At 36.5% G+C, this 17,594-nt stretch overlaps 1 protein-coding gene across 1 annotated transcript; it reads left to right on the forward strand.

The window, feature by feature from the left end:
* Positions 1-1,691: 1,691 nt before the first annotated feature.
* pla2g4f.2 (phospholipase A2, group IVF, tandem duplicate 2) lies at positions 1,692-12,941 on the forward strand (the record flags this gene model as incomplete). Its single annotated transcript, XM_084096307.1, has 20 exons — positions 1,692-1,712; positions 2,340-2,412; positions 2,589-2,725; positions 3,184-3,315; positions 3,460-3,500; positions 3,683-3,725; positions 4,536-4,590; positions 6,944-7,089; positions 7,197-7,310; positions 7,400-7,437; positions 7,640-7,778; positions 8,500-8,636; positions 8,779-9,001; positions 9,104-9,221; positions 9,407-9,544; positions 9,640-9,747; positions 10,088-10,267; positions 10,377-10,546; positions 10,632-10,818; positions 11,235-12,941. 20 exons carry the CDS (start codon positions 1,692-1,694, stop codon positions 11,471-11,473), a joined length of 2,439 nt encoding a protein of 812 aa, XP_083952433.1. The 3' UTR covers positions 11,474-12,941.
* Between the last annotated feature and the right edge of the window lie 4,653 nt (positions 12,942-17,594).

The raw sequence follows: 17,594 nt of genomic DNA on the forward strand, positions 1-17,594 counted from the left end.
TCAAGAACATTTTATTTTAGAACTTTTTTCTGCATTGCATACACATAATCTTATGATAGGCTAAACAAAAACGTACTGCATTAGCTTTACAAGGAAACAATGCAGCGTTATGTTTATAATGGCTCAATTTTCTCAGATTAGACCTTTAATCAGAAGGAGTGCGATGATCTCAGTGCATTGGAATGAAAGAGGGCTAGGCTGGTATTCATGGGCATGGGAGGGTTTTCTTCCATACGCAACGTCTATAATATAACCGAAATAACTCTCCATCACGATGTATCACCTTCATAATTAAAGACAGTCCATGCTAAATAAGGTGTGTAAAGTTGGCATGCAGCCTGTTTTTTTGTGTGTTTTTTTCAGTTCTAAATGCTAGGTTGCATTGAAATGCATTTCAAAACATGTTTGGGCCAAATATGGACAAACCCAACCATTGGTTTACATTTTTGGTAACACTTTAGTTTAGGGTCCAGTTCTCACTATTAAGTAGTTGCTTACTAGCATGCATATTACAGGCTGTTTATTAGTATTTATAAAGCACATAATAATGGCTTATTCTGCATGACCATGTCGTGTTATTAAACAAAAGAGATTAGGCCCATTGAAAGTGTTAACTCACTTGCCATTCTTTTATTGACTGAACTTTCTCCCCTCCGGTCTCCCCTGTCATTCCTTGACTCTGTCCAGCCATTCTCTCTTAAAGAGGCCCATAATAAACACATAATAATCAAACCACAGACCATATTGTACATCCCTTAATCCCATTCAATACCTAACTTAACAACTACCTACTGACTGTCACAGTCACCAACTCTGTACCCTGTCTGCACTACACTTCCCAGCATCCCTTCTGGTCCCCACCTGCTGCTGATCATCATCAGATACTGATTCCCTGCACTCCCTCATCAACACAGCCTATATCAACCTGCATCACCCTCACATCAGTGTCTGGTCTCGTCAATGTTACTATGAGCGTAGCTGCTAGTCAGACGGCTTATCTGAACACTCAACTGAGATCGTCTGTCTCCTCATGTTCATCCTTCACCTGCACAGAGAATCCACTTCAGTCATCACCAGCTAAGTCTCCATCAATATTCGTCAAGTCACCATTAAGTCACCATCGTCTGGTTGTCGCTGTTGTCCCATCACTCTGCTCAATAAATACTGTTTTCACCTTACCATCTGTCTGTTCCCTTCTGTGAGTGTGACACTGACTATTAATAAGCAGTAATTTGGAGTTTACTGAGGCAAAAGTCGTAATAGTTAGTAAATAGTAACAATTGGACCCTAACTAGTGTGACCACATTTTTAAATTACATTTTAAACCCAATAGTTGAGTGTCCATATTTTTCCCAAATGTGGGTTGAAATAATTAGTTTTGAGGTGTAGTTTTTGTAACCCACAATCAAATATTTTATCAGGGTGCGAAGGGCGGGAGACAAACAAGTTCCTCAGGTTTTTCTGTGTTACTGTATATCTCACTTTGACAAGTGAGATGTTCATTTGATCTTTTACCTTCGAGACTTCACCGTTGGCTTGCTGAGATGACAACAATGCTGAAGGTAGTACTTTAGCTCGCAGATATTTGACAGCGAAACATTAATACTTGTTTTGTAGCATTGCTATTTTAGCCTGAAACCACAAATATCAGCTTTGTGAACAAACCTGTGGGAGCTTGATCAGGATTCATAATGAATGTGATTCCCAAACGGGTATAGTTGTTGGGAGTGCTTCATGGAAATAAGAAACTAAGAATGAAAATGAATAATAAATCTCTTTTTTTTAGTTAATGTGTTAACTCATTCAGCTTATTTTTAGAAAAGAGTTGGGTTTGGCAGTTCATTTAGGCACTTTTGTAAACTAGATATTTGTATGTTTATACAAAACTATTTGGATAATTTGTGAATTAAGTAAAAGAATAAAGCCCTCTTTGCTTCATGATAGTAACTTATTTATTTATTTGTGGGGTTTTTTTGCAAGCAAGTAAATGCTTGTTTTGCTATGCTATTGTTAAATTTACATTATTTAGTAAATATAATTTTAACAATAATATGCAACATTAAATGTCCATATGACAATTTACAAAAAACATCAATTCCTGTGATAATGAATACATTTTTACATACTAAAGGCAATACTAAACTGACATGTCTTTTTATTTATGTCATATATATTTATATTTTCATTTGTTGTGATGTTTAGCCTCAAGAGTTTAGTTCAAATGAGTGAAATGAATTAGCATATTTCTTACATCTTCTGTACGAATCATATATGTTGCTGTTACAAATTCCAATCATAATGTCTGTTTAAATCAGTTTCATTTTGCTTCTGTCTCACAGAAAGAGTTCATGCCATACTGGAACCTGAGTGTCACAGTGTTACGGGGAAAATTCAATCAGTCATATGACGTTTGTGAGTACATCAGCCCTCAAAAACATTGTGACTTGTGGTGAAATATTAATAAAATGCTTTATAACAGGTGATGGGTGTATTATGTGTTTGTGTGCCTTTGCTGACTTTGATTTGCTGCATATGTACATACTTCACCTGACAAGTGTTTGTGTGCACTAACTTTGCTCTCTCTCTAGTGACTAAATGTGACTGCTACGTCATTTTAAAGTTACCCACGGCCTGTGCCTGCTGCCATCGCACCAAAACGGTGAATAACAGTAATGCACCAAAATGGAATGAAACATTCCATTTCAGAGTGCACAGCGGTGTCAAGGTAAAGAAATCTGTTTCTGACTGTTGCAAGGAAACTCTTATTTTGAAACATTTATTACTAAGGTTTTTCTTAACTGAAGGGTGTGTTGCAACTTGCCCTTCCAACCTCAGATTCTCCTCCCTCATTGTTCTTGAAAAATAACAGTGATGAATGACATGGTGCTGTCACTGACAGTGAAGTCATTCTTTACAAATAATAAGAATAATTATTTAATTTAAAACTTTGATCAAATAATTAAACCACCAGATTATTTACAAAGACACTTGCTAAATTGCCAGCCAATGGCTACATTTATTTTATTGCCCTGGGAAATAATAAGAAATATATTTTTTTAATATTTTGATATGAACTTGTGTAAAAGTGCTAGGCTGTGATATGATATAATGGGTTAGGCAGAATTTTGATCTTATATTTGGGGGCCTCGTGATGACCTCACCTCTATGTTCTTGTCTCCTCAGAACGTTCTGGAATTCCATATTTTTGATGCTGATGTGTTAACGAAAGATGACTACTGCTCCACCATCCTGTTCGACATCAATAACCTCACACCTGGACAAAAGCAAACAAAATGCTTCATTTCAGATGATAAGGTAGATATATTTTTGAAGATGAAACTTATTTTATTTTACGAAGTCTTCTAAGTGGAAGTGGCCTTTGGTGTCCATTGCTTTAAACATTGCAAATGTTGAGTGAGTATAGTCCTATGCATGATTGTGATGTACTTTTCTTTCCAGAAAAAGAACGAGCTGTGGGTAGAGTTTGAGATGACGGAGAGGTGAGTGAAAATGTTAATAATCTGTTGAAAAGAATCTGCAAAGACAACAATGTTACCCATTACACTGTGGTTATAGTTAGTGATTGTCCACTTCCTCCCTATTAAAAAAAAAATACATTTAAATTACTATTACATCAATCTGAATTAATCAGTCATTTTATCTATTCCTTTTCTTTTTAAAGCTCTGACAAGCCTGAACCATACTTATCTAATGGAGTGCTGATGGTAAGAGACTTGATGCATTAAAAAAAGAATAGGTTAGAAATGATTATGATATTTTATCAATATAACCTAATTTTATATTTCAGTATAGCTCAAATGCAGCTAAACCCACTTGCACTTAATAAAATGTTTACATGGTATTGCAAAATAAATGTAGCCTACATATTTTATTCAGTACACTGTAAAAATTTGCTGTAGTTTTGCAGCTGTTTGCCAGTAACTTACTGTAGATTTAAATCAATGTTATTTACTGGCAACAGTTTGCTCAAAGTTAAATGAACATTAAACATTAACAAGTCTTTGTCTTTACAGAATAAAACTATAAAATAACAACCTAATGCAAAGCATTCTGGGAACCAGAAATCTTCATCAACCTTTTTCTGTTTTTTTCCTTCAGATTTTGGTTCCCAGAATGCTTTGCATGAGGCTGTTATTTTAGTTTTATTCTGTAAAGATAAAGACTTGTTAATGTTTAATGTTCATTTAACTTTGAACAAACTGTTGCCAGTAAATAACATCAATTTAAATCTACAGTAAGTTACTGGCAAGTAGCTGCCAATAATACTGTAATTTCTACAGATGTTTTTAACAGTGTAGAATACTTATATGCTTTACATTCATTTGATAAAACTGACATCACGTGACATTAATGTTTTATAACTGTTTATTTTACACATACATTATGTAAAAATCATTAGCAACATCATAAGGAACAAGTTCAGGTTGCTATAGAACAAAACTGACTGTACATTGGAAATATCAGTTGAACTAAGTAAAAATCTGAAAGCACTTTAAATTTTTCTTTATTTTTAGGCAGGTCCATTCTGTGCATTGGATGTGAAGGTGCAAAAACGTCTAAAGACTAATGGTAAATGGATATATACTGTAGTATATACTGTAGTCTATAGCTATCAGACCCTCAATCAGATATCCCCTTGTGGTGAAAATCATGTTTTTAATCTTGTTACATGTCTGTGGTGTTTTTAATATGCTTAAAGACAAACCATGTGCAAATATATAGGTCAACACCATTGCAGAGTATTTTTTCTTTAAAACTGCAGTGAAACAAAGACAGTCTGAAAAACACTGGTGTTTCTAACGTCACAAACTATCTTGTAACCAATCATGTGAAGTGCCGGTGGGCTTTAGCATATCATCATTACTATGCTCTGAAGAGTTCCCGGAAGCCAGGTTATCCCAGTATTTTTTCTGTTGATATGAAAAATCAGGTAGATTTACCCAATATAGTGTATTGCCATACTGAGATATAATTTATTTTCACATTAAATGAAATAGTTGTCTAAAAGCATTTTCTGTCTTTAACCCAATTTTACCTTTTCTTGTGCTTAGAATTGACCGCCATTGAGAAAATGAAACAAATCGGCAAATATTTTTATAGCACTAAAATGATAGATATTTACTCCAAATATACAATAACAAAGATAACTGATGGATCTTTTATGGTAATAGGCTACTACATATGAAATGGTACAACTACAGTGCAATGCAAATAGTAAATATAAGATAAAGTGAGAAGTAATAGTAAATAGTGTAGTGTATAAACAATAAAATAAACAAACAGTATACAGCAAATAAAATAGTAATGAATTGTATAATTATATAATATCATAAGTACAATAATATAATAATACTATACTGATAATAGCATATAGTTTATGTATAATACTAAAATAATAGCAATAGAATATGAAATATCAATTACAGAATATAGACAATAAAAAATAAGTTAAAAAGTGACTAGTGAATAGTATAATTTAACAGCATAACTATGATAGATAGATAATCGCAAGTGGTATAATATAGGAAATACAATGTAATATCAATTGTGGAATAATATGGACAATAATAAAAATAGTAATTTAAATAGTGACTAGTAGGCCTACCTAGCCGAAACGAGTACTTGTCATAAAAGTCGGTTTTAAGAAAATATAGATGAATATTTAGATTTACTTTATAATATAAAATATAATATAAGCTAAAACTATAATACAAATCATGTCAACTCATGTCTCAACTTTCACAGCTAAGTTAACTAGCAACATCGCTAGCTATTTTAGTCTGACTGACTCCGGCGGCCAACTAACGTTACTATTACTAATTATATAATGACCAAATTCAACCAGAAACAATTGTTCAGTCTTGCTTGTAAAAGGTAGGCTAACTCCCCGAGACCTGTTTTCAATTGTGCGGCGATTTGTACAGCCCCAGCAGGCATTTTTCTCAATTCCCGTAATGAGAGGTGTGGGAAAGTTGCCCTCCGCAATATGACGGCGCCGTCGACGTACGATCCAGCGGCCAATAGGGCGTCTATGTATTTATTATGTCTATGGCCTCGATTACCTCACACAGACATGCACTAAAAATTTCAAAAACTTTTAGCCTTTTATGTTCAAACCGGAGTTAGAAACATGTCAAAAACATTTCTGAATGGTTATTTGATGAATTTATGTAGCTCATGTGTAGTTATCTTTTAGTCATTGATTAGCATATTCTGTCATGATAATCTATAAATCGTGTTCCAGGGGCAGAGTTTATGCAAATTCTAGGGTTGGTGATGTCACTAACCCGGGAGGAGTCCCTCCTTTTTAAGGAGTAGTCCTTAAAAAGCAATTTCTTTAAAAGAAAATATCTCCCTTTGCTTTGAACTTTGAGCATCGTAACTTTGCAGATGTTGTTTATGCTCAAACAGCAACATTACACACTAACTAAAGTTAGAAAAGTGAAATCATAATCAACCACCCCTTTAAGGCCTGAATAATTTTTTTTTCACAGGATTTTTTTTTTTTAAGTTTTAAGGGATAAAATTATTGACTAGGGGGACTTTAAATATACATGAGGCTTTATAATAACCACTGAAAGCATGAGAGAGTAATACTAAAATATGAAAAAGTCTTTTAAAATGAAAATGTAAAAAAAATAAAAATATTTTATATAAATAGGACCTTATTCATTTTTTTAAGGCGCTGAAATAAGGACTGTGCATAAAAAATAAAAGATTTGTGAAATTGATCATTGTTAAATGACACTGTATGGCACCAAAATTTCCTCAATTAGTTTTGATCTGATTCCATTCATCCCTCAGAATAATCATGTGTGTGTGTTCTGAAGCTCTGATGAAAAGCTGGATGTCTTCTAAAAAAAAAAAGCTGAAACAGACAAAAATACTAGATCATCTTTTTTGTACTTGTTTTTAACCTCAGCGGAGAAAAACATGATGTTAAAACTGCGAGGTGCATATAAAGAAGACTGTATGATCCCGGGCTCTGAAAACCCCAGCGACACACAGACTTTATGCTTCTACATCAACCGAGACCTGGAGACTGAGTTTAGTCTCATCCCACCAAAAGTATGTCATCGATTAAACTTAAAACGATTTACAATAAAGCATGCACATCACTAGACCAGCTGAGAGTATATGATGTTTGCTTGTTTGCATGTTTGTTTTTTGTCCAGGCTGTGGCAGAAGTGGATGCGATAAATCCAAAGACTGTAGGCATTCTGTCATCGGTCTCCATGAAACCATTACCAGCAAAACAGCAGATTAAACTCTCCATGCCTGTCGGACAGGTGAGTACTGATAAAATCAAATTAAATTTTTTTTTTTCCACAATAAAAAGAAAAGCTAGTAACTAACTGAAGGAATAAACTCTTTTTAGGGTGAAGTGGATCTGCAACTAAGCACAGCAGAGGGCCGGTAAACAATTTAAATGACTTGTTCAGGAACCATTTCAAAGAAACTATTTTGGCATGTAATATATCAACCAAAACTGAATGATTTTAAGTGTGAAATTGATTGTTGTTAAATGACACTGTATGGCACCAAAATTTCCTCTATTAGTTTTGATCTGATTCCATTCATCCCTTAGAATAATCATGTGTGTGTGTGTGTTCTGAAGCTCTGATGAAAAGATGGATGTGCGTCTGGGTTTTGATATTCCGATGGAAGAAAAGAATTTTCTGGTGAAGAGACGAAAAGTCGTGTCACAAGCTCTACAGAAAGCTCTGAATCTCAGCTCTGCACCTGAGCCCAGCAAGGCAAGAAAACTAACACAGACATGAGTAAACACATTCAACAGACTCACTCTTCCTGGCATAGTGACCTGACATACTATTGTTCCCATCACATTTTTAATTTTTATAATTATAATTTTAAAAACAAGACACCAGATAAAATTCAGACACCAGATATAATTTTTTATATTTTTTTACTAGTGGGTGTAGTAGACAATATAGTTAATTTATTTAAGTGAGGATGGCTAAATAAAGTAAACTGTGACATATTATACCCAACAATTATTCATACTGTGAACTACCATTAAAAATTTGGGACCAAAAATGATTCAGACACTTTGACCTGGCCATGTTTTGCTTCTTTAATTGCTAATGTGACCTTTCTACACCACAGACTGAACAAAATTAAGCATTGCTTGGTAATTGGTTGGCCTAAATTGGTATTATGTAATTGTGTACTTAAATTTAACAGCTGACAGCTATTCAACCTAATTCATTTGTGAGACAGTCTAACAGAAGGATGGTCAAAACCAGTGAAATTTCAACTGATTTGATAACTATGAGTTCTTGACATATTTTATTAACATTTTCTAAACTATAGCGAATAAACTGTGAAAATGTGAGAAATGTTGAAGGTTTGACTGCATATATATTTACATTTTAATAGTTAATTGTTTATGGCATGTCTTGTTAATGCAGGAAAGTCTTGTTTGATTAGTATATTTATAAGATTGTGACTTCTCAGGTTCCTTTGGTGGCTGTGGTGTGTTCTGGGGGTGGGAGCAGAGCACTGATTGGCACATTCGGAGGCCTAAGAGCCCTGCAAAAACTCCAACTTCTTGATGCAGTCAGCTACATCACAGGGGTTTCTGGCTCCACCTGGTGTGTGTAAAGAGCACTAGGCTCCAGTTTGACTTGTTCAACTCTAAGTGGTTCTGGTTCTCATCAGGGTTTGTTTCAAAACCCAGAGTTTTCTTTGGATTAAATGTCATTAAACCTCAAACTTTCTCTCGTTGTCTCATAGGACTATGGCTTCTCTTTATAATGACGCTAACTGGTCAAACAATGACCTAAATGTGGCTATGGAGTCTGTAAAGAAGGAGATCTCTAAAAGTGTGTTCAGTGTATATTCCATTGAGCAGCTTCGTCATTACAAAGAGAAGATGGAAGAGAGAGCGAAAGAAGGACGCCACGTATCTATTGTCGACATGTTTGGTCTGTCTATAGAGTATCTCATCCAAGGGAAGGTACACAAAACTCTTCATTGCACAGATGTAAAATACATTTTGAAAATAATAATTCCAGTTTTCTCTATCAGAAACTTCATCATAAATTATTTTCTTCCTCAGAAAAAAATGGGTACGCTATCTGACCAGCAGATGGCACTAACAATGGGCCAGAACCCTCTACCCATCTACACAGCTCTCAACATGAAGAATGGCAAGACAGGAAGCATCATAGAGACTGGTAAGTACTGAATTCACTTTGGCTGGTTTAATTTCCCTGCTACTTTCAGTCCTACAAGATAATGGTCCTTTATTGTCAATAAGTTAATTATGTTTGTTCCTTAAGAGATCAATTATTTGTATTGATAGCAACTGAAGTGCTTACTGTAGATATGTTGTCCATGCTTCTCTTTGCTCTCTTCTCAGAATGGTGTGAGTTCACCCCATATGAGGTTGGATTTACCAAGTATGGAGCCTTCATACCTGCACAAAACTTTGGGAGTGAATATTACCTTGGCCACATGGTCAAGAAACTCCCTGAAACTGGGATATACTCTCTATTGGGTAAATAGATGTAAATATTCCAAAGGGTAATGAATGGTAAACAATTTTAAGTTAAAGATTATTTGTATTGTGTGTGTGATATGCTGTGTTTGCAGGGATATGGAGCAGTGTTTTCTCTCTGAGTCTGACTCAGCTTTGGAATATTGTGACTGGAGTGATCCCATCCTGGGCTAGCAGTATTGGGGAAGAAGTGAAACGCACAGGTAAGAGGAATGCAATATCAATGAGTATGAATACCTGACCAAATGTTCCCTGTGTAAAAGTTTGGTTGACTTTTAGCTTTATTAATTTATAAAAAATGTGCTTAATTGTATTTGATTTGTAATTGTATCCCTTCAAGTTAAACCCCTAAAGGTACAATTTTTGCACATTAAAACAACTACAATACAGCACAATCTGGCAATATGTTCTAAAACTGGACATTTCACATAATATAGGCTACATACCACTATGCGAAATATATAAAAACTTCAAAATTCAAAATCAGAACAAGCCAGTTAAACTTTTTTAAAAACAAAAAAAGCCATTCTCTCTTATCTGTAGATACAGACAACAACCCAACAACGTCGGACACGCTTCAGGTCAGCCCTATGACTGACATGGCAAAAAAGCTGAACAACTTTTTGACCTGCCGCCCCATTATTAGCCAAGTGTTCAACTTCCTGAGAGGCTTCCAGCTGCATAGGAACTACTGTGACAACTGTGACTTCACCGCATGGAAGGGTCAGAACATCATTTATGTTGTTAAGTTTAGCCTACCTTGTACCATTACCCTTTTGGATAAGTTCAATCAAACTGGGAATGGACTAATTATAAAGTAGACTTTCTGCAGACACGCACCCAGACGCCTTCCCGAACTCTCTGACACCAGCAGACGCCACACTTGGCCTGGTGGACTCTGCTTTTGTCCTCAAGTCAGGATTCCCTCCTGTGTTACGGTGTAACAGACATGCGGACGTCATTCTGTCCCTGAACTACGCTTGGGACCCGGACCACTTCAAGGTGAGAAGCCCTGAAAGATTTAATGGATTACATGGAGAAGAATTATGAGGAAATTGTGATTTTGATGTTTGTGTATGTCCGATAGGCCATTAAGCAAACTCAGGAGTTCTGTGCTGAGCGGAAGATTCCATTTCCGAAGATCGATTACAAAAAGTTGGAGTCTGAGCCGATTAGGGAAGTTTATGTGTTTGAAGATAAAGAGAATCCAGAGGTTCCCATAGTGATTCACTTTCCCATTGTCAATCTCTCATTCAAACAGTTCAAAGCTCCTGGTGAGTACTGCCATTTGTAACCTTTACTATTACCATCATTTTACCATCAACACAAGTTTGAATTATCAAAGGGATAATTCACCCAAAGAATTTAAATTCTGTCATTATTTACTCACCAAAAGTAGCTATTTTAAAGTTTTTTTTTTTTTTCTCCATACAATGATAGTCAATGGAGTCCAAAACTACTTTGGACCACATTGACTATTATTGTATGAATAAAAATTTCAAATATCTAGTGTGTTCCTCAAAAGAAAGTCATAGAGGTTTAGAACGGCAGAAGAGTGAGAAAATGATGGCAAATGATGGTTCTTTTAAAAATCTTAGATAGAGATTCTCCTTTTACATGAAGATACTTAGTATATTTCGAAGTGTATTTATATAAACTAAAAGCAATCATGTGTGTGTTTGTGTGGTAGGAGTGAAGAGAGAGGGTAAGGCGGAGATGAAGGAAGGAGATTTCGATATTGACTTCACCAGTATGTTCTGTCCATTCGCCACTCAAAACCTTACCTACAAGCCTGAAGATTTCCAGAAGATGGCCAACCTTTCCACCTACAACATTCTGAACAACAAAGACGTCATTTTAAACACGCTAAACGAAGTGCTTAAGAGAAACATGGAGAGAATTCCTGTTACAAAGTCATCAAAAGCGTGAGGCCGGAAGTTAAGGCTGACAGCAGGAGCAATTAGCGAGTGGTTTTTGTATATTTAACTCTAAAAGGATTCATTTAATTATGGTATAGTTAATCCATTCCTGACCCTCATGTTGTTCCAAAACTGTGATTTTCGTTTCTGTAGATCACAGGGTGTTAATGCAATAATCTATTATGACCAGGGGCTGTCAAGCTCGACATTTATGATGGGACCTGTTTGTGCAGGTTTGATGTTTTTCAAATATTAGTGAAGTTATAAAAGTTGTTTTTCCTCAGTTTAAAATGTAGACATTAAATTGATATACTGTAGGCTATATTTAAATTAATACATTTAATATACATTTAATATTACATTTAACTTTTTATATTTCATTATTCATAAAGCGTTTTAGTCTAAATTGTGCTCTGTGGATTTTGGATATGAAAGATGAGACCAAATTCACACATCAGCAGTAACTTAATTCTTAACATTGTTATATGAAATATGGACACTCACTAAAAGCTGTTGAGTCATTTGGTTTCCATTACACATATTCTGAGTTGTGCTGAGAGATTCATTCTCGGACTCTGAGCATGACTGTTACAGCACTGTTATTTGGGAAAAGAGGCCAAAGGGGGAACTAAGTCTGACCTCATGTAGTCGTCAGACCGACTTCGTCATGATCATGATCCTTTTTTTTGTAACTCAGATGATTTCACTAATAGAGCTGAGCTATTTTTAGATGATGAAGAATGAAGAAATCCACCACAGTAGTCTGGGAAATCTTGCAACAAATATTACAAGAGTGTTTTCATTATAAATAAACATTATAGCTGTAAGCTAAATGAGTTGTGGGTGACAAAGCTTAGTGAAATGTATACTACTGTTCAAAGATGTTTTTCAAAAAAGTATTTTGCTCACCATGGCTGCATTTACTGGATCAAAAATACAGTAAAAAATTATAGGCTAATATTGTGAAATATTAAAATTACAATATAAAAAACTTTCTACTGTAATATATTTTCAGATGCAATTTATACCTGTGGTGGCAAAGCTGAATTTTATTTTAAACTTTCTGCATGACAGTATTAATTTATATTAAAAAAAAAAAAATCTTACTGACCCCAAATTTTTATGTAACTATCATTGGTTTAAGATTCATGCAATTTTCAGTTACACTTTTGACCACTAGATGGACATGCTCACTTACGCTAGTGTAACAGGGTTAAAAAATAAAATAAAATAATGTTTCTATAAATGTTATGTCTTTCACCAAAATTACTGTTTTGTTCATTTAATAACTGTTTGGTGACCCCTTGTGGCGACATGAGTAATTAGTGGGTCATTTGCTCTTTCACGTGTGAGACCACACCCCTACCCCCAGCAGAGAGTTATCCGATGCTGAAGATGGTGATGCATGTATGTGTAAATGCCCACTGTCGCCAGAGGATATGTTTTTCCTTGTGTTACAGTAAACAACGCATGAAACGCAGTTCTCCGTGTCCGTCTGTGATTTGAGTGCTGTCGGATGAGAAGCGTTACACTGGTGCCGTGACCCGGATGGAAGTGAGGTTTAGGGGGGTGAGTGTAACGGAGGCCAGCTAGTAGTTGCTGTGCGAGTAAACCTCACTCCTCTGATCTCAATAGGCGCTCTAGCGACAGATGCTAGAGGCTGCAGTCTCTAGAGCGCCTGACTCTCATGCCGGAGACCCGGGTTCGAGACCCACACGGAACGGGGTGTGAAGGACCCGGTGAGAGGGGTTACACTAGGTTCACACCGGACGCCGAAGCGACGCGGAAGCGGCGCGGAACGGAGGCCGCTTCCTTTCGGCGCCCATGTTAACCTATGGCAGTGGTTCTCAATTCCAGTCCTCGTGACCCACTGCTCTGCACATTTTGTATGTCTCCCTTATTTAACACACCTGAACCAGATCATCAGCTCATTAGGAGAGACTCCATGAACTGAACTGAGTGTGTCAGATAAGAGAGACATACAAAATGTGCAGAGCAGTGGGTCACGAGGACTGGAATTGAGAACCACTGACCTATGGTGTCGTTCACGGACTATTTTTTGCGCGAGCCGCGAGTGATCCGCGTCCATTCCGGCAGGAAGTCACACCAAGAAACACGAGACAATCCGGTCAATTGTCAAAATATAAGCAATTTTCAAATTAAAATACCGCGAGTGACAAATGCGATCATATTTGTGTATCTAAACAGACTAGAAAGATGAAAACAAACAAAGAAAAAACGGATTAATAAAAGAAGTGTACAAACTTCTTGGTTACAGAAACATGGTGTATTCATTTTATGAGGTTATTTACTTACCCACGATGTAAAAAACAGCTCTGAATAAACAACAACTGAGAAGAAGCGCTTGTCGACCGCCGCAGAGAATACGCGTCTGGTGTGAACAGGCAGGCGCCGGACCGCGCGTGATTTTCCGTTCCGCGTCACTTCGGCGTCCGGTGTGAACCTAGCGTTAGGTCTCAGGCCTGGCTGTCATCAATTCCTTTGAGACCAGCACTTTCTCCAATGTACAGTGAGGAAAATAAGTATTTGAACACCCTGCTATTTTGCAAGTTCTCCCACTTAGAAATCATGGAGGGGTCTGAAATTGTCATCGTAGGTGCATGTCCACTGTGAGAGACATAATCTAAAATAAAAAAATCCAGAAATCACAATGTATGATTTTTTAACTATTTATTTGTATGATACATCTGCAAATAAGTATTTGAACACCTGAGAAAATCAATGTTAATATTTGGTACAGTAGCCTTTGTTTGCAATTACAGAGGTCAAACGTTTCCTGTAGTTTTTCACCAGGTTTGCACACACTGCAGGAGGGATTTTGGCCCACTCCTCCACACAGATCTTCTCTAGATCAGTCAGGTTTCTGGGCTGTCGCTGAGAAACACGGAGTTTGAGCTCCCTCCAAAGATTCTCTATTGGGTTTAGGTCTGGAGACTGGCTAGGCCACGCCAGAACCTTGATATGCTTCTTACAGAGCCACTCCTTGGTTATCCTGGCTGTGTGCTTCGGGTCATTGTCATGTTGGAAGACCCAGCCTCGACCCATCTTCAATGCTCTAACTGAGGGAAGGAGGTTGTTCCCCAAAATCTCGCAATACATGGCCCCGGTCATCCTCTCCTTAGTACAGTGCAGTCGCCCTGTCCCATGTGCAGAAAAACACCCCCAAAGCATGATGCTACCACCATGATGCTACCACCATGATTTGGATCATCCAAATGGTCATTGGCAAACTTAAGACGGGCCTTGGCATGTGCTGGTTTAAGCAGGGGAACCTTCCGTGCCATGCATGATTTCAAACCATGACGTCTTAGTGTATTACCAACAGTAACCTTGGAAATGGTGGTCCCAGTTCTTTTCAGGTCATTGACCAGCTCCTCCCGTGTAGTTCTGGGCTGATTTCTCACCTTTCTTAGGATCATTGAGACCCCACGAGGTGAGATCTTGCATGGAGCCCCAGTCCGAGGGAGATTGACAGTCATGTTTAGCTTCTTCCATTTTCTAATGATTGCTCCAACAGTGGACCTTTTTTCACCAAGCTGCTTGGCAATTTCCCGTAGCCCTTTACAGCCTTGTGGAGGTGTACAATTTTGTCTCTAGTGTCTTTGGACAGCTCTTTGGTCTTGGCCATGTTAGTAGTTGGATTCTTACTGATTGTATGGGGTGGACAGGTGTCTTTATGCAGCTAACGACCTCAAACAGGTGCATCTAATTTAGGATAATAAATGAAGTGGAGGTGGACATTTTAAAGGCAGACTAACAGGTCTTTGAGGGTCAGAATTCTAGCTGATAGACAGGTGTTCAAATACTTATTTGCAGCTGTATCATACAAATAAATAGTTAAAGAGGCTATATGCAACTTTTTCCCCAAAATAAACGTAACAATAGCCTTTTTATTTGACCATTTATGACTCAAACATCTCCTGATGAGCATACTGACACCTTGTCAGCTCACAGTGGGTGCACCTATAAGCCTGTATCCTATTTTTCCTATTTTCTGTCGGGTCGGATTTTTCGCGCGCTGTCTGCGGATGTGACGTCAAGCGCGTTCATGTTAAACGTTTCAGATCACTCTGCCACCACCGCTAGTCAGCAAACAAACTTAGTTTCTCAAACAATATATGTATTTGACTGTTCTTATCTCTGTAAACATAATGTTGACTTCTTTGCAGCGAATGACTTGTGAAGTGTGCACGTACGAGAGCGAGTAGAAAGGAAGAGCAGTTCCGTTTTTTGGCCACAGGTGTCAGTCGAGTTTAAATTTCAGAAAATCGCATGTAGCCTCTTTAAAAAATCATATATTGTGATTTCTCTCACAGTGGACATGCACCCACGATGACAATTTCAGACCCCTCCATGATTTCCAAGTGGGAGAACTTGGAAAATAGCAGGGTGTTCAAATACTTATTTTCCTCACTGTATATCAGTGTTGTGCTGTTGCAGTTTTTCTTGAGTTTAGCACCCCTCTATTTTGTTTCTGACTGTTTGCACGGAATTATGTGAGTCTCTCAGGACGCTGCCGTTGCCTGTCATGATTTGCTCAACAGGAGTGACATTGATGCACTATGTTCAAAATACCCTGGGGCTAGTATTTGTTTGAATGTGTTACCAGACATATTTTATTTATCACCAAGGGGAAAAGCAGGAGCAAAGCAGCTCCTGTTTGTGCAGATTTGATTGATTTGCTGTAGGTGACACAAGCTCTTGAATGTGTTTTTTTTTTTTAGATCAGTGAAGTTGTAAAAGTTGTTTTTCCTCAGTTTAAATGGTAGACATTAAATTGATTTAATTTAAATGAATACATATATGTGAATACATATATGATATGAAAGATGCCAAATTCACATATCAGCAGTATAACAATTCTTCACATTGTTAAATAAAATATGAACACTGACTAAAAGCTGTTGAGTCATTTGGTTTCCATTACACATATTCTGAGTTGTGCTGAGAAATTCATTCTCGTAATCAAAGGCCAAGAGGCCAAGGAGGAACTACTGGTAATTCTGACCTCGTGTAAAGTCAGACTGACGATGCTGGGTGTAAATATGACAGGTCATCAAGCTGAACTATTTTTAGATGAGAAAGAAAGAAGAAATCCACCACAGAAGTCTGGGAAATCTTGCAACACAAATATTACACGAGTTTTTGTATGTTTAATATTACACATTAAACAAACACTAAAGCTGTAATCTAAATGAGTTATGTAACTGTAAGCTTAGTAAAATGTTTTTTTTTTATGCTTAAAAGTTAAAGAAAAACAAAAGTAGAAGATGAAGTTTGTTTCAACAAACAGAAGAGGATAAAAAAGCCTAAACATGTGGAAGCCCTAAGATGTGTGTGTGTGTGTGTGTGTGTGAGAGGGAGAGAGAGAGAAAAAATTAAGATCAAACAAGCTTTGATTGAAAAGATCTTGAATATCGTATGTCCAAGTTTGTTTCATGTTTAGATTAAAAGGAAATGGCAAACTATTTTCCCAACAGCAATTTGTGACGATGGAAAAACAAACAACCTTTCACTAGTTGATCCAGATCAGAACCAGTGCAGCACTCTATGAATTTGAATTTAAGATGAAGCATCATCTGAGTTTTGTCGTTTTGTTGTGAGTTTTGAGACATTATAACTTGTTTTCAGAGACTATATCTTTAATTGTTTATTTTTATATTGAATATATTGAATTTTTATATTTATTGTTTAAGTTAGTACTTTTATTCAGCAAGGATGTATTAAATTAATCAAAATGCTCATTTATAATGTCACAAAAGATGCTGTTCTTTTGTACCTTTTTATTCATCTAATCTTTTTCTTTTATCAAGGTTTCAAATCAACATATTATAATGATTTCTGAAAGATCATGTGACACTGAAGACTTGAGTAATTATGCTGAAAATTCAGCTTTGTCATCATAGGAATAAATAAAACAAAAATAATTGAAAATAGAAAATAGTTATTTTAAACTGTAATAATGTTTCACAATTTTACAGTTTTTTTTATCAAATAAATGCAGCCTTGGTGAACATAAAAGACTTCTTTCAAAAACATTAAAAGTCAAATTTTAACACACACACACACACACACACACACACACACACACACACACACACACACACACA

Source organism: Abramis brama (assembly GCF_963993115.1).
Source record: "Abramis brama genome assembly, chromosome: 21".
NCBI classification, from domain to species: domain Eukaryota; kingdom Metazoa; phylum Chordata; class Actinopteri; order Cypriniformes; family Leuciscidae; genus Abramis; species Abramis brama.